The sequence below is a fragment of the Podarcis erhardii genome (genome assembly GCF_964252035.2).
Source record: "Podarcis erhardii genome assembly, chromosome: 10".
In the NCBI taxonomy this organism is placed as follows: Eukaryota; Metazoa; Chordata; class Lepidosauria; order Squamata; family Lacertidae; genus Podarcis; species Podarcis erhardii.
In genome coordinates this window covers 71,455,176-71,473,906 of record NC_138500.1, presented here as the reverse complement: position 1 = coordinate 71,473,906, position 18,731 = coordinate 71,455,176, and the positions used below count along the sequence as shown (strand labels likewise).

The 18,731-nt window shown below is 39.9% G+C and overlaps 1 protein-coding gene across 19 annotated transcripts in view; it reads left to right on the top strand.

The window, feature by feature from the left end:
- MAGI2 (membrane associated guanylate kinase, WW and PDZ domain containing 2) overlaps positions 1-18,731 on the top strand; it is a 618,960-nt gene that overhangs the window by 488,813 nt on the left and 111,416 nt on the right. For 18 of the 19 annotated variants that reach the window (XM_081879061.1, XM_081879059.1, XM_081879064.1 and 15 more), the window contains one exon: positions 1,576-2,211. The exons of the other annotated variant lie outside the window; for it this stretch is intronic. In XM_081879061.1, the coding sequence (XP_081735187.1) occupies positions 1,576-2,211 (636 nt within the window). The remainder of the gene's footprint in view (positions 1-1,575; positions 2,212-18,731) is intronic. 19 annotated transcript variants of the gene reach the window in all.

Here is an 18,731-nt window from a genome sequence, read left to right as displayed (position 1 = left end):
GTGGTACAATCCACAATTCCACCATCTCCCTCTGTCCTGTTGTATAGAATGACTCACTGAATACCAACCCAGGTGGTGGTCATGGTATTAGATTTATTACCCACCCTTCACCAGAAGGTTCTTTCTACCCTTTATATATAACAATGTGTCTCTGTCTTCATTTTCCAGCCTCTCCATTCTATTCTGTCTCTCAGAAACACACACATTCATTTTCTCAACATCCCGTTTAGTACTTATGGGGGGTTTTGTGGGGGGTTATCTGCCCCTTAGGTTGTCCCCCCCCTTAAGATTTGTTGTACCCCTCTACAAGTTCATGGATAAAGAGTAATCAGAGATGGAAAGTAAGACCCAAGCACAAGCATTTAAACTTGATCTATTATGAGATGGAAAATTCAAGTGTCTAGGTGGATTGCAGTTGAGGAGTGGAACTAGAGTTTGTGCCTCGGCAAGACCCCCCTCCCCTCTGCCAATGTGTACCTGGACTGTGGGAGAGGCCATCAGAACCTTTCCTCCTGTCAAATTTGTATCCATTCTTGTTCATTTATCTAATTGTAATGCAAAAAGGTATTGCTGGCAGGTCCGGGATGAGCTAGTGAATGAACCTTTGATGTGATGGTACTGGCGCATCTGGGTTTCTTGCAGGGTCTGGTCCCTGTGTATATTTGGTTGTTGCTGTTGAGCATCCATTATAGATTAGGGAGCTCTCTGCAAGCAAGGACAGGTCTACCACCCTGGACTTGGGAGAGGCAAGTATCATTTTCCAGGATGGACTATAGATTATCGATGATATATTGGAATTTTTTTAGGTAACAGCACGTGGTGTTCTATCACTGTCTCTTCTGGCTCAGTCTTGAAGCAGATCATTTCTGGGTACCATTCTGTCCTTGCTGAACGGCCTTTTTACTTCATTGGATTCATAGTGTGATTTTTTTTAAAAAAAATGCCTGTTGCAAATCATTACAGTATGTCCCTGTCCAATGATCTGGAACATATGCACTGGTATCACAGGGATTGGCTACAGAAAAATGGATCTTGTAGTGTCCTCTGGAAGCTAGAAGTATGTACTATAGATATGTTCAGCAGTCAGTGCACACAAAAAATAAGCAATGGATATTGGCAGGAGGTTAAATGCTACAACCTTTCTGAAAATAAACACGACTGAAAACATGTCACATGCAAAATAATAAATAAATCCTGTTTCACAAATGTGTTTAGAAGAAAAGGATCCAACTTTAAATAACAGTTTCCATAAGAAATTGGAAAATAAAGAGGATATTGCTTTTCTTTGTGTCTATGGGAGAACAAAAACTCCTCTTCTATGTACACAACAGATGAAAAGTTCTCTGTTCCTAGTAGCCTCTGTGATTTATTTTTAATTTGGAAATATTTCAAAACTTAAGGTAAATCCATGCCACTTTTTCAGCTGCTAACATTATTTTTTCAGGCAGGCATACATTATTGTGTCAACAGCTGCAGCAAAATGGTGATCCCTTTTGGAGATCCCAAACTGATTCACTTTTTTAAATTCAAGAGTAGTTGAAGTTATCTCATATCACTATTTTTTTCTCTTTCTAGGTGATGTCATTGTCTATATTAATGAAGTTTGTGTCCTTGGGCATACTCACGCAGATGTAGTCAAACTCTTCCAGTCTGTTCCCATTGGTCAGAGTGTCAACCTGGTGCTATGTCGTGGATACCCTCTGCCCTTTGATCCTGAAGATCCTGCCAACAGCATGGTGCCACCACTTGCAGTCATGGAGAGGCCTCCTGTAGTAGTAAATGGAAGACATAACTATGAAACTTATTTGGAATACATTTCTAGAACTTCTCAGTCTGTTCCAGATGTAACAGATCGGCCACCACATTCCTTGCACTCCATTCCAGCAGATAGTCAGCTTGATAGCACATTCCCACCACCTGTTCATGATGATAATGTATCAATGGCTTCTTCTGGGGCCACGCAAGCTGAACTCATGACCTTAACCATTGTGAAAGGGGCCCAGGGCTTTGGCTTCACTATAGCAGACAGTCCCACAGGACAGAGGGTGAAGCAAATTCTAGACATTCAGGGGTGCCCTGGTTTATGTGAAGGTGACCTCATTGTTGAGATCAACCAGCAGAATGTACAGAACATGAGCCATGCAGAAGTAGTGGATATACTTAAAGAATGTCCAGTTGGAAGTGAGACTTCTTTGATTATCCATAGAGGAGGTAAGTCTAGAAAGCCTGCACAATTACAATAATATGTATGAAAGGATCTAAAATATGTTTGCTATGTCACTGTGTGGAAGAAAGTTCTCTTCCTAAATCTGGAAGGAAAAAATGTATACCTACTGAGGCATGTAGGCAAAATGTGATATTATAGTGTAAATTGCCCTTCTGTTATGTTTTGAGACATTTAACACTCATTAGAATTTTTGTCTTTGTAAGTGGAAAATGTAGGTGTTATTGTGTGTCCCAGCTTCTTCTTGTTTTTTGTTAGTTTGTTTTGTTTATGCATGATGTTTGTACGTAGAATGTTACAAGATGTATAGTGTTGCAGTATTTAAGTGTAACTCTCATATGCAGATTGGATCAAGAGACCTAATGATCCACTCAACCAAGAGTACATGGTTCATACGAAGCAGGTTGTAAATTCACCCACAACATGTTCAGATGTATCAGATATATCAGTTGATTCTGAGAGTGTTCTCTGATTTGGAAAATCTAATATCTCACAGAGTCCATATTAAGAGATTTAGTTACATATCTGATTGTTCTCCCTGTGGCATAAATATATGATTACTTATATCTACAAGACTTTTATGAACAATTACTACAGATTAGATTTAATTAGAAGTTACCCTGTGGAATTAAAATTGACTGGAAAGACTACCCAAAAGAGATGAAATAGTAATATGTATGTAGAGCTGACAAAACTTGTAAATTTCATTGCAGTTGTAAAATTGAAAATGTTTTTTCAGCACTTTTTTCCAGAAACCAATAGTAGCAAGCAAAAACGTATGCGATTTAATAAGAAACTAGGATGGCAGTCCTTCTGCCTTTCTATATATTTGTGTGTATTAAGAGAGGGGGTTTCACCCCTTCCCTTTAAACCATGATCCCTCCTGGGCGAGTCCCTGCCGCACTGGGCTCAATAAAGTCATTGAAATGAAGAATACTTATTTATGAAGAAGCAGAGAAATGTTTGAATGAGTAGCATTTGATTTAAGAAACCCTCTTAAATATGTGTATTAGTTTTGCTTTGAATTTCTCAGTATAATTCAGTATGAATTCTGAATTAAATCTATGCTGGGGAGCATTGATGAGACCTCCGGGTATAGGGTGGTATATAAATTCAATAAATAACAATAATATTTCTTACCCTACATTTTGATTGCATTACATCACTGCTACTGAGTCAATTTCTCCAAACAGTTTGTATCTAGACAGGATGTGTTTAGTATGGGTAGATCATGCACATTTGAATATGAATCTGTTATCTCTTAATAAATGTTACCCTTTTGCCCATCTAGGCATAGGATAGGATTTGATTACTGCTTCAATGTTTCTAGAGTCCTGTACTCACATCACATGTGCGTACACTAATTATGCATAAGGGGAGAGCAGAATTGTGCTCATAGGCCGTTTTCCCTGCCCTCACATATGCAGTTGGGTTCCCTGTGGAAAGTTTGTGTACATTCACTTGGTACATGTGTAGGTTCTATCCCAAGATTATGCATGTAGGTGCAGAACAAAGCCACACGTTCATCCTACACACATGTCATGTGTGTGTGTAGGACTAGTGTGAAGCAGTGAATTTAATCAGATGTACAGTAGGATCGCATCTTGCATGATATTACTTTCCGGGAGGTAATATGTAAAGGCAAAATCACTTAAAGTCAGAGCAACCCCCCTGGGACCACCTCTGGACCTGGTGCAAAAATTGCGGGGCCATCCTATGTTTTACAAGATCTCACAGAGCCCTCTAAAGCCCACACAAGATGTTCCCAGAGCCTGGGAAGCAATGTGGAGGGTTGGAAAAAAATGCTCTTGTCATGCTTGATTTTCCCATTGCTTGCTCTGGAAGCCTTCAGAAGATCTTGTGAGAGCCTCCAGAGCTCACATAATACTTCACAGTGTCCAGAAAAACCTGGTGTAGAAATAGCTTCTTAAGCTCTCCTCCTTGCTTTCCAGGTCCTGGGAAGCCCTCGCACCATCTTGGGTGGCCCCTTCTGGCAGTTTCCCCCCTCTCTTTCCTCCACCCCACTTTTAATTCTTTTTGGCCAAGCTGTGATCACCTAAGTAAAAACTTGTAATCCTACTGTATAACTGTTGGAAACATCTAGAATAAAAGGCTCTGGTCCTGTCAATGACCCCTAAATAAGACCAAATATCAGAAATGAGTTAAAGGAGGGAAGACAAATTTCAGCATTTTAAGCAGTGAATAGCAAAACAAATGCATAGTGGTTTAAAGCAACCATCTTTTTTTAAAATTGAAGAGATGAACGTATGAAGAATGAAGCTTTGGCTTATTGAAACCATTACTGGTTTTGGATTTTAACTGTTGCTCTTCCAAGTTAGCTCCTGACATTTTTTTCTGTTTTCTGTTTAAGATATATTTTACTCAAATGCAGAATTTTGAACTTTTACTAATCTTTTTCTGTTTTTAACAGTGCAATCCTATACATGTCTAGTCAGTAGCACGTCCCACTGAGTTAAGTGGGGTTTACTGCCAGGTAATTGGGCGTTGGTCTGAAGCCTAAATTACTCTCTTGGTGAAGCTGTTTAATCCCTGGTATTTAACATAGTAATAAAAATTTGGTACCTAAAAAATTATTCTTTGGTGCATGTGTTTTTTCATTGGTGCCTCAGTGGGGATTACTTTTGAGTAGACATGCATTGGATTGCATAATTAGTGCCTTTGAAAAACCTGATCATGAATAGTTGTCTATGAAATACTTCCCCCCTTTACACTGTTGTAACTAAAGCAGTGATATTGTACACCTATAGACTGTCAACATTTCTTGGGAGCTGACAATAGAAAGCTGTAGTGTTTTATGTACAATTGACGTAAAATGGAAAATAGGTTTTCTGAACTGGAGATTGCGCGCATCACCTGAGGCTTATTGTAATCATTAATGCAGTGAATAAAGGACCCCCTGGTTAGATTACTTGACAAAAGCCTGTTTTCCACAAAGCTAAACATTAAGTGCGGGGGGGGGGGAATAATTGTAGCCTGTACATGCACCCATGCACTGCCTCCTGTGACAAGCCATATCTATTACAGCAGCCTTCCTCAACCTTGCAGACCCCGTCATCCTAGATCATTGGCCGTGCTCTCCAGGGCTGATGGGAGTTGGAGGGCATCAGGTTGGGGAAAGCTATGTTACAATGACACAACTTTCAGCTCCTGTGTGGTAGTGCAATAAACGTGGGCCAAGCTATTTATCTATCTGTTTATTCAAACATTTTTATCCCTCTCTTCCACTCAAAACTAGATACCCACCAGCTTACAGCAAGTATACAAAACAAGAAAAGTAATAGTAGTAATAGTAGTAATAGTAGTAATAATAATAATAATAATAATAATAATAATAATAATAATAGGGGGAGGGGGAGGAGGACAGCAACAAGAGCATATACAAAAGGGTAATAAATGAACAAATCTACAGAAATGCTTGCAGGGTCACCTTGGACCTAGTAAAAATACTTTTTAATGCACCTCCTGTGCATGGTTACCTAGAAGGAAGTCTCACTGTGTCCTACCAAGTATATTTAGGATGTCAGTTCCTCCTGAACACACGCAGTAAGGCAGATAGTCTATCCTTCCCAAGAAGCAAATTCCAAAGCCCTTGGTGTGGAGGTTTTGGCTTTCTTTCAGTGGGTAGTAAGCAGTTGTTAGGCATCTTATATGCATAGTCACAACTTGATGGAAATGTGATGGGGTAGGCTTTAAATATAAAGGAGGACCCACCCCACAGAGGCCCTGAGGTCGCAACCAGCTCCCAGCCCTAGCTAGGTCACCAGCTGTCCCAGTCACATGGTTTTGCACCATGCTGGGTCCTCAAAGCTGGATAAGTCCCAGGGCCTTGTCCAGCCCCACCTGCTTTTGTTAGTCAATAAAGCTCTCATCTATGGTACCTGGTGTGTTATTGGTTTATGTCCTCTCCTATCCCTGAATGGGCCCTGACAGCTACCTCACAGTCACAGATTTGGTCTGCATTGTTGCTGTGGGACTTGCATAGATCATGTCAAGCCCATGTTCTCAATTCAAAAATGTGAATAGGTTATTGAAAAAAGACATTTCTGTGACCTGCTTGAACCATGTCCAACCATCTTTGTTGCTTCTTCTCCCATTTTGCTCCTCATTCCTTCTCATGCCTTCTGTTACCTCTCCTATTTCTAGCATCCGACTGCATAAGCATTTCTCTTTTCTGTTTCCTCGGAATATGCCATGCCCTAGTGCCACTGTTCATTTATCCCATAGCCTCTAACGAACCGCACTTAACTTTTCTCCTTGTCTTTTCATGGCTTTGCATCTCAAGATTCTATCAGAATCTTAGCAAGCTCAGCATCAAAACAATTCCACTTTCACACATGAAGGTTCTCTGGAAATCTTTTGAGTGTAAAGAGACTGAGTGGTGCAAATGTTTCCAGAATGTCCGATGTTATGCTGTTAACTGCTCTGGGATCTTCGGACAAAGGGCAGTATACAGATTTCATAAATAAATAAAATACTGTGTCAACCACCTTCTATACCACTGAAACAAATATACACCTATGTGAACTGATATAAACAGTTGCTCATGTTTATTTATTCACGTCTAAGCACCCTAACATTTGTATTAATAGCTTTCATATTTTGTTGTGCATCTCTGTAGAGCAGTTTGCAATTGCTTCATATTTCTGAATTAGAGATAGGGAAACATAGATCATTGTGGGGAGTCTGTTAATTTGTTGAAGACAAGAATGAGTATTTTTTAGTAATAATAAACAGTGACAACAAAAACTATGTTAATTGCACTCATAAAGTAGCAATATGGAAATGTCACCCCTTGTTACAAGTTTCTTTGTGCTATGTACTTTTGTATAATATTGCTTTTGTGTTAGATATGTAATTTTCCTATATGTTTCCTGACAGGCTTTAAAATTAGTGGATAGAGCTGTTTTTATAACTAGTAATGGTAGCACAGCCTCCAGACATTTGCTTAAGAAGTATATACTAAACTTAAGTGGCAATTTTGTAAATAAATTGAAGGGCCAGCTATCAAGGGGATATATATATCCTAAGTTAACTTCCATTAGCATTATTGAGGGTTGCATTGAACACAGTAAGAGGAAACACATCTCCGAATAATGCTTTTTATTAGACAGAAATATTCATTTATGCATATGTAGATGTTGGCATTCCTGTTACATAAAATATTGGAACTACACATTAAAGCCTCTGTATGCAAACTAAGGCTATAGTGTGCTGTTTTAATTCTGTAGCTATTATGAAACTGCCAAGAATAGCTTTAGGACAAAATTTGAACATTTATTTCCATATGAAGTAGCAAAGCTATTTAGTTATGCAGAAAGCAATTGCTTACATTGGATAGTGGTCAGGATCTGAACTTTTGTCCTTGTTGAAAGTCTTGTACAATGTTGAGTGTGGAGTGCCTAGAATTCTTTGCTATGGATCACTGGGGAAAATGGCAAATTTTGGAGGCATATCCAATCATCACAGTGGGATACTGGTTTAATGCTCATTTGGAAGAGAGACAGGCAATAGCTTGAAGGGAAGCAGGATTCCTGTTGATTTTTGGACTTGAAGCATATTGCCCAAGAACCACCCAAACCCAATCTTGCCTATCAGATGAGATTGGCTTAGATCAAGGAAGGGGGAGCTGTGACCCTGCAAAAGCTGTTGGGCTGTAACTCTGAAATGACCAGTGGTCAGCAGTGATGGGAGTTGGAGTTGAACAACCTCTGGAAAACCACACGTTCCTTTCCCTAGTTAGATGACACTTTACAGTGAGATGCCATTAGGAATACCTGACTTTCTAACTAAAAATGTTGTGCTGGTGTATGTAAGATTTAGTTAAATATGTTGAATGTCTTTTCTTCTGGTCCACACAGCATGTGTAATATTCTTTTTAATCTCCCTGTTGGGCTTCCAAGCTTCTGTTGGCGTACATTGTGTAGATGATGTGATTTGTAACCTCAGAACAATATTTTGTGGCAACAACAGAAATAAAACGAGATAATATTCTATGAAACAAGTGAAATCATTTTTGTGATAGAGGTATTAGATGTAGCGTTTCTTGGTGATAAATTCCTTTATCATTCCAAAAGCATGAAAACTTTCTTCATGCCCCCTCCTTAGATCCAGTTAGCTGTGATTGGTGCACATTTTGAGGCAGCAACTGCCAGTGGGGTTCAATTCAGCTAATTGAAAGGTTGTTGCAGGTGCAGAGAGTTACAATGATGTTTAATCCCATGATGTTCAAAAGCCCAATAGCCAAACAGGTGAAGTGTGTCTCCACCTTGCCTCTATCTCATAGCTTCCCACCATATAAAGCACAGATGGGGAATTTCTGCTCCTCGAGATGTTGCTGGTCTCCAACTCTCAGCCCCAGCCACCATGACTGATGGTCAGGAGGATGGGAGTTGTAATCAACAGCATTTGGAGTACCAAAGGTTCCCCATTCCTGATGTTCGGCAATGTTGACTGTCCTTGCTGTGTGGATGTAAGTGTAAAATTGTGATCTGTGGTGTCAAACCAAGCATTGCTTTGAAAACTCCTGTTGAGTAGTAATCTCACATAAGTGAAAACAAATGCTAAAGCAGCACTCTTCCAGTGTCAGCTTTTCACCTATCCATTTAGTTCCATAGTTATTTTTGGCAGACTCCGCACAGATATATGGCACACTTAATCCAAAAGATTTTTTTTCAAAAACTTTTCAGAAGATCATCGATTTAACACTGTAAAAAACAAAACAAAACCAAAAGTCACAAGAAGAAGAATTTTTGTTTGAGGCAGACAGCCAGACTGATACAGAGCCAGTGTGGTGTAGTGGTTAAGAGCGGTGGATTTGTAATCTGGTGAACCAGATTCGCTTCCCCGCTCCTCCACCTGCAGCTGGTGGGTGACCTTGGGCTAGTCACACTTCTCTGAAGTCTCTCAGCCCCACTCACCTCACAGAGTGTTTGTTGTGGGGGAGGAAGGGAAAGGAGAATGTTAGCTGCTTTGAGACTCCTTCGGGTAGTGATAAAGTGGGATATCAAATCCAAACAGAGAGACAGATCCGGGGAAATAATAATGTTTATCTTAGTGTTCCTGTTTTCAAAATGCTTCACACCCATTGGGTTGTATCTAATTTCTACTCACAGTAGACTCATTGAAATTAAGGGACCTAAGTTGGTCCTGTTAATGATGTCCTCCAGTGGTGCAATAGGTCAGTGTGTCTGGCTGTCAACCAGAAGGTTGGTGGTTCAAGCCCACCCAGGGATGGCCATGGGCTGGACTAGATGAACCTCAGGGACCCTTCCGACTCTACAGTTCTATGGATTAATGTGAGTGGGTCTACTCTGGGTATATCTAACACTGGATGCAACCCACTAGCTACATAATCCTAGCAAGAGCCCTGCAAGGTAGGCCAGTGTTATTATCTACATGTTGTGATCACTCTATGGACACCAGGTGAATTCTTCTTGGCTGGGGTAAAATTTGAAACAGGGGAGGACATCCACACCACACATTTAAAGTACATTCAATGCACATTTAAAGCATGTGTCTTATCCCAAAGAATCCTGGGAATTGTAGTTTGTTTAGAGGGGAAGGTTAATGGGGGGCATCATATCTTTTATGGTGTACATCTGCCCAGGGACTTATATTTTTACCCACCCTTTTCTCCTGCATACATGCTGTATACTTTTGACTATTTTTGAGGCTAATTCCAAATCAATCTATTCCATATTCTCTTCACGTGGGCCTTCGTTTATACAGAGCATAGTTTTTTATAGGCAAGGAAGACATTTCTATTTAAGTAACAGTGTTATTGTGTGAATTCAGCTTACTGAGTATTGTGACATCTTTTTTCTCTTAAAAAAAATTAAATGATTCCCTGCCTTGTGCTTTAGCACAGTAGAGGGATTTAAGATATCTAATTATGATGATTTTTTTTAAAAAAAAATCAATGTATGAATTTTCAAAATGGGGAGAAATCAGAGACTCCACATGCGAGTCTTAAAGCCCAGGCTTTGTCATTTTCTTTGAGGCTAGAAATAATTTACATTTCAGCATTTCTAACAGAGCAGTCTGCTAATGTCTAGGGGAAATAAATCAATGCAGCAGCTTCTTTTTCTTTCTTTTTTTTAAAAAAGAGTGAAAGTAGCTTATGCTAAATAATTCATCTGGGATTAGCTAGCCTCAAAAAAAAAAATGCAGATAGTTTTGCTACTTCAGTATAATCTACATGTTTTAAAATTCCAAAAGTTAGATGAAACAAGGTTATGAAATACTAGTTGTTCCTCATGTCCTTGTGGGGATACTTTTCCCCCTGAAAATTCTATGTCCATTTTATCTATCCTGGACCCTTATCTTGCCTTGCAGTGAGCCTGAATTAATTCAGTCCAAGGAAGTTTCAGTTTAGTCCTGATTTTGCCTCAATTAGAGTCTATTCCGGATTAAGTTCCACTCTCTCAAAGAAGCCCATGTTCTTGCATTCCAAATGACCATCTCCTGCTCTAGGTCCTGTCTGTCTACTGCAAGTCCTGTCAAAATCCTGATTTCTAATCCTCTGTGCAAATCCTGACCCTTGAGTGGAGGTCTTGGCCCTAGAGTAGAAAGGATGGGGGTGGTAATCCTTAAGCATTCGTGAGATAGAAGCCATAGGCTAATATACACACTTACTAAGGAGTAAATACCCTTGAACAAAGTGGGACTTACTTTTGAGTAAAATAGGCATGGCTGCATTTCACTGTAACATTGTGGTTTTTAAAACATTTGCTTAGTGGATTAATTGTCTTGTTGGATTTAACCCTGATTAGGATTAGTCTGTAACTTTTTTAAAAAATACAGTTTATTTGTTCCTCTTTAAAACATCACAAGACTCTGCTGTTTCTGCAGCAAAAAACTAACATGGCTACCCCTCTGGCAAGTGACTCTTTTAATGAAAACAGAGGAAATTGTGGATTTGAAAGTAAGAGGGAAACAAAGTCTCTAGAATTGCAACAAAAAGCAGGGGGGGGGGGAAACATGTTTGTAGCTGTATGGACAGGACAGTTCCATAGATCAGTGTTTTACCCATCAGATCTCAATATCTGTCCCAAACATAGGGTGGGGCATTTTTAATAGCAAAGAGAACTCATAGGAAAGTAGCGCAGCTTAGCTTTCCCAACCAGCCAATCTCAGATAGCAAATATTCTTCTTCTAGTTGGAAGAAATGCTTTTGGAGGCAGGACTATGTATGGCAAGGTAAGCCGCAACTGGGGGAGCAGTTGATTCGCTAACCCGTGGGCCTACCCCATCTTTCTACGCGCTGGGGACTGATCTCTATTAAACATGGTAGATTTGCAGCTATAACAGCCAGCCTGGTCCCTAGGCATCTCGTTTAGAAGTGCAGTACGAGTATTTTCAGCCTAGTGCAGAGTGCAGAATTCTACTTCTGTGAAACATAGCTATCTTGGAAACTTATCTTAAAGGTGATAAAGTGACCTTGAGATTAGATTGGTATCTTTTATCTGCCAACCCATATTTCATAGTATGGAGTAGGAAATATTTTTATTTTTAAAAACCCTCTAAAGAAAGTGTAATCAATTAATTGCTTTATTCAATTGTATGTGATTATTGTATGTGATTATTATTATTTACAACATTACAAAGTTGAGCAGAAAGCTGCAATTTTATCTGTACTTTTTAGTATGAGCTACAGGTTTTCAAGTTCAATTTGAATCTAGTAAAGAAACTTTTAACCATGCAGTCCCTCTTAAAGTTTTGTCTTTAGTTACCAGGACAGTATTTTCCTACTTTTTCTGGCTCCTCTTGCCCCTACATAAGTACTTTTCCTATTTGCCTTTTGAAGATGCCTTAATTAGTTCTTAGTACTGCATGAGTTGATAAAGTTGCCTTTCTTTGGGGTTTAGCTCCTTCCTCTGAGTCTCTAGAACAGAGAAGGGAAACTTGTGGCCATTCAGCTGTTGTTGGAATGCAGCTCTCATCATCTGTGATCACTGGCCTTGCTGATGGGAGCTGGAGTCAAATAACCCCACTATAATTTCAAGAGAATCTCACTGGCATAGACACACCTTGCCTTTGGTCTTCATTAACAATGCAGACACTACATAGTACACATCCTGCTTTTCATGTGGTGCAACAATGGAGGTGTTATTTCGATATCTTAGGACAGTTATGCTTTTTCTGCTAGCATATACTTAACAATGACTATCCTGATCTTTCAGTCAGTGGAAAGCATACATCCTAAATTGGATTCACTCAGCACTAACCTCTACAGCACTTAAAAGCCTTTTTTTAATTCTACACCATAGAAGCATCTATGCTTCTGTGATGGGAATATACCCCCAAATAGTGGTACTGGTGCCATGCAACCAAATGGCTTAGATAAGAAACAATTAAATATTGCAGAGGTTAGTGCTAAGAGAATCAAATTAAGGAAATAGGTATTTTAAAACATCGTTTGAACTAGAGCCTAAAGTAACCTGGATATCTGGAACATATGCTAAATATAAGGAAAAGGTAAAGGGACCCCTGACCATTAGGTCCGGTTGTGACCAACTCTGGGTTTGCAGCGCTCATCTCGCTTTATTGGCCGAGGGAGCCAGTGTATAGCTTCCGGGTCATGTGGCCAGCATGACTAAGCCGCTTCTGGCGAACCAGAGCAGCACACAGAAACGCCGTTTACCTTCCCGCCGGAGCGGTACCTATTTATCTACTTGCACTTTAACGTGCTTTCGAACTGCTAGGTTGGCAGGAGCAGGGACCAAGCAACAGGCGCTCACCCCATCCCAGGGATTCGAACCACCGACCTGATTGGCAAGTCCTAGGCTCTGTGGTTTAACCCACAGTGCCACCCGTGTCCCATGGTAAATATATAGAGGTCTAAATAATTCAGCCTAGTGTATATATTTTTAAAAAATCTTAATGTTTCCATGTGGAGCACCCTCGGGGCTAGTAAGCCTAGAGCAGGGATTGCCAACATGGTGCCCCCCAGATGCTGTATACTACAACTCCTGTCATCTCTAACTATTGACTATGCTGGTTGGGGGCTGATCAGAGTCGTAGTCCAGCAACATCTGGAGGGCCCTACATTGACCTAGAGGCTTTTTGCCCTTCCCTTCTAGTTAAGATTTTTGTCCCCTCTGTTCTGGCTTGCTGGTTTCACACAAAAATTCATTGCTTTCCCCTCTCATTAGCCTTGATTTTATTATCTTAAAGTGGTTTGTGTTTGTATAGGGGTAGTTAGGACAATTGTATCCCCATTACCAATTCCTGGTCAACAAAGATTAATAGATCTTTCATATGTGTGTAACTCTTGCATTCAGCCTTGGACAAGTCACATGTGGATTGATTTAGCAAGGGACTGCAATATTCAGTTGATCTCAAGAATGATCCATCCGAGAGTGTCTTTTTATGAACCATGTCCACGTTCTAGAAATATAGAGCTAGGTTGACTTGGAATACTTAACTATTGAATTACAAAGGTTCGCACAGTAATATTTGCTTCTCTGCTTCACTTTACCATGTTTTTCTGGCCCTGCCTAATTTCAGCTTTAGACTTCCGAAACATTTCCCAAGCATTAGATTTGCTTCATGTGCCCTCTGCTTCTTAAGATGGAGAGCTTCTCTCAGGGCCTCTCCAGATTTGTGTTTTATTGCAGATGTATTCTGACTGCAACATGTTCTCGCTACAATAATTGTGCATCAGGAATTGATTCATTCTGCTTTATTAGTTGTTCTGCAATGCTCCCCCAATGCTGCCAACATTATTGCTGTCCAGAGGGGCTGTAGCACAAAAAAAGGAGGACAAAACAAGAACAGAGAGTTTGTGATATGAAAAGTTATGGGTTTTCCACAGGAAATTAGAGGGTTTGTGGTGATTGAAAATGAAACAGTATGACTGCCCCAAAACTTTTGCAGGTGCAAGTAGCATTTAAAACAAGGTTGCATAGGATCACCCCGATAGCATTATGAGCATCACGAATGCATACTAAAAGTGATGTCCGGAGGGGCCCTCTTTGCTACATAATAACACAGGCTTTAAATCAGAAGATTGACTTAAGATTTAGGTCAGAGGAGGCTAAAAAGGGGGGGGGGAGAAGAGGCTAGAGCAACTGAAGGACTGTAGCAGAGAGAGGACTGTTTGCGACAGAGGCAGGACAAGGGTATAAAGTCAAATAAACAGATGATGCTGTAGATGTACCTTCAGTGCAAAAATCAGCAATTAGCAGGCTGTTTATGACTCCTGAAGGGAGAAGGATGCTATAGTATGGAGTAAAAGGTGTCCCAGAATCGAATGAGAGCATGAGACCCTTAACCTCAGGGTCGTGAGTTTGAATCTCACGTTGAGCAAAAGACTTGGAAGGGACCACGAGGGTCATCAACTTGATAACTTCCAATGATTGTACAAGAAGGATCAATAGCAGTCAGCACTTTGTGGTGATTGGAAAGACCACATATTTCCATACATTATATTGTGTGGCACTAATTATTTAAAAAATGAATGAGAGCACAGAAAGGCTACGCTGATGAGGCATCCCACCAACACAATTGGCAAGAGCTTAGTTTCCATATTAAATGAGCACATTAAAAGAAGAAAGGAAATGCATCTCGGAGCATATGACACTCCCATCTCCTTCTATAGCTCTCCATCTCTCTTTGGGACAGAAATTGATTCAGACTCTTCAGATTTAAAAGACACGCTTAACAAAATGGAAATAACCCTTCCATACTGAGGAAGCTGGAAAGAGTGCAATAAAACGTGACATGTTAAATTAAAGAACATTGCGGTTCTGACAACCATGAAGCACTTTGCAGGCCTCATAAGTAACTCTAGTCCCACATCCCAATTTTTTATTGGTGTTTGTCCAATGAAGGGATCATCTCGTGCTCTGAAAGCAAGCAGCAAGGCAATTAACAGAATGTCATTCACCAGTTTCCTGTGCTTCGAAGAAACTATTTTCATTGGGACTTACTCTGTATTGCTTAAATAACATCTCTTCCTCAGAGAAGTGCTTTAAATGTTTCAGTATTGAAAGAATTTGGGGTGGGAGTTGAGCTCTGTCAGTTTCAGAACTGCTGCACAAGTGCAAAAAGTAATAAAGATACTATGGATAAAGTTTTAGCCCAGTGAAATAAGACACCATCTTTCCCTCACCCAACCCCAGGATGCATATATTCATGAAAAGAGCCTACAAAAGGGCATTCCATATTAAGGAAAATTGCTTTGCAGAACTGTGGTTATTAGGCAAATTCACATGCAAAAAGGTGTAGATTAGGATAAATTTCCTCTAAAATTCTGGTTAATTTTTTAAGCCTTTTTTAAAAAAAATGCAAATTAATGTGGAAACTGAGAGAAACTGAAATTGACAGATCCACACTTGGACATATCCCATGGACATGCAGAATTCACAAAACTATATGCATATATAGCCCATCTGCATTCAGTAAATATCTAAAAACCTTTTTTATTTATCCACATTTTTGGTTAATAGTTTGATTAAGTTTTCTTCTGGTTTTAATTTCTGTGTATGCTATAATGATGTTTTGAATTGTTCTATGTAATTTAATGGCTGTAAGTGTCCCTGGACTCCCCTGGGGATGAAGTATGGGTTATAAATTTCATACGTATGTTATCTAATATACATTTCTACATTTGCTTATTACATCAAACCCATGTATATTAGATAACATACATATAAAATTATAAACTAGAGTTTATTTCAAAACAATTCTCTAAATTTTTATTGATTTTAGATTATATTCACATTTGCAGAAAAATCAAGATTCTAATCATTTAATAACAGCAAAAGTTCTGATTCAAATAGTTTAAGCTTCATGTTTTTACTACCTTTAATTTCATGTCTTCCTTGCTGTCAGGGGCACCATCTCTAGGGGGCCCTAGGGGCCCAAGCACCCACACAAAAAAAATGGTTGTGGGTGCTCAGCACCTACACCATAGGGCCCCCTGATGCACCTTCTGATGCCTTGTGAAGCACTGGAAGTCATGTCCAAGGCCTCATGAGACCTCGGAGATGCTGTGTGAGGCCTTTTGAGACCTCAGAACCTGACTTCCGATGCCACCAAAAGTCATGTTCTGAGGCCGTGGGGCAAGGGAAGTCATAACCTGGGGCCCTGCTTGCTGTGGGCAAATATTAAGGGGGGAAATGTAATTTGTGTCAACAAAATAAAAGACAGGAAAAGAAAACTAAGTTGAATTTTGCCCAGGCTAATTAAAAATGAAAATAGATTCAACATTCCCAAAGTATTTATTTGCAGTTCCAACAGAACAAGATTTACAGCAATCTCCATCAATATATAAATTCCTTGTTTGAACTTTAACTCTTAAAACATGTATCTTGAACGGTGTTTACAGCACTAACTGATATGGGCCCCAGACAAATAAAAATAAGTAACTTAGAAGCCAGACTCAGTTAGCAATTTATGTGAAGTATATTATTATTTAAATAAGATCTAATTACTCTGGTCATGTAGGGCATCTGCAGAGAGAGAGAGAGCATCCATCACAAAACTGCATGCCTAAAAAATGGAGTATTTAAATGCTACATTGTTAATGCACTTAGGTTTCCTGTTGTTACAGAAATAGGTTTCTAAACACAAATTAACTTTAGTCAAAAAGATCTTGACAGCTTAATGCATCTTACAACCAGGAGCTGAAACTTGATATTTTGTAATTCTGTGGTAAATCTAAACACCAGTAGCAAATTAATAGGATATCCCACTGGTCCCATTGGCAAATAGTAAGCTCTTTGATTGCATTTTCATCTTCTTGGTACCACCACTGTTGTCACAGAGACTCAGACTTACTTTCTCCCCTCAATGTGACTTTATGTTGTCCTTCCGTGTATCATAATAAACTGGTGCCTTCTCCTTGTGGTGACAGGCAGCTGCTGCTACAATCTGCCCCCACCCCACAAAAAATATAAATTGTGTGAAAAAATCTAATTCATTTCCTGCCCATGCTCACTAAATCTTTTAAACCACCATAGATGATTTAAGTCTCATCATGCAAGCTGGTTGCTGAGTCATCCTCAGCCTCTGATTTCATTACAGTTTGAATGCATTTTTCTGCATGGAGCTTTGGGCTCTTATGGTGCTATACTAAAAGCCTCGCTATCTCTAATATTGCATAGCCTTTATACATCTACATGTCAGGTGATGAGAAGTTGTTGGCAGTGCCTAAAGGGGGAAAGGTTTGGAGGGGGGAGAAGCAAGATGTGTCCAGCATGAGGACTAACTGGAAGGCAAAAATAGTAGATAGGTGAGATTGTGCATGGATGCACAATGGAAAAAGGATGGCATGGTTAACTCAAAGGCAGGGGTAGGAATTAAGAGCACTGCTGATTCCTGCCTTGAAGGAGACTGAGGGTGTGCTCTTTGATACCAGTCACTGAATAAGTAAACTGATCCATGTGTTTCCCACAGTTCAGTATCTCATCTGAAGGCAGCATCTGCTTAAAGAAAACACTATTTTGGTACTCCACTTGTATCATCTTTAATGCACTTGTTCTATACTTGAACTCTCCCCTTTGAATGACTCCCCCCCCCCCCATTTCCCAGCTGACTTTGCTGCAATGGTGTTCAGGGTCTTTTGATACAGCATTATGCTTTAAAGCACCCAGCAGGCTTTTCTTTTGTTGTGCATCCTACTTTGCTCATATTTTCTTTTCAATGCATAATGCTAGATAAGCTGTCTTGAAGGGCAATGATGATTTATTTACCAAAGCTCTTCTCGATCTTAAGGCATTCCGTCTCTCCCTTCCACATGAATGAAACTTCCCAATAGAGGATATTAGCAGCAGCTCCCCCCTTTAAAAAAAAAAAGAAAGAAACTTTTTATTGTACCTGCAGGCTTCCATTGTCTTTTGGCATGTTACCAAAAACACCTGCATTTCATGTGTGCTTTCTTATGACTGGTGCCAAGCATTGCACATATTAGAACTCATAGTAATTGAATGGCTGAAGCAGAGATGGAGAACCTATCATCCCATAGCTGGTTATTGAGCTCCAGCACTGGATGGCACTTTAGCCTGCGCACTCACTATTCATGAAAGGGTATCGGAAACAGAATGCCTTTGCCCCGCTTAAGAATCAAAGTGCGCTGCTTTAGCTACCTTAGCACTGAAGGCGAATCATTTGTACAAATCATTTCAGCTCTGGTCATCTGTGCTTTGTGTCAGCTACTGCGTACCCTCCTCTAAACAGGCCTTTGGAATAGCAACTCTCTTTAATTCCATGCTCTGCAAAGTGGTAGTGCTATCTAGGAATTACAACCTTGGCATCATTTTAGCCAGCACCACCAGTGCATCCGCGGGGTTTGAATTTGCTACTTGTCTCTAGAGACTTTGCTTTCTGAAGATCATGGGAGGCATATAGTTCCATAGTGTCAGGACTGTAATGATAATATTGGCACATGTGGGAAGAAAGGGGTTAGAAGATGCTTAAAGGAGAAGGCATACACCAACATATATGTGGAACATAGGAAGTTGCCTTATCCAAAGTCAGATCA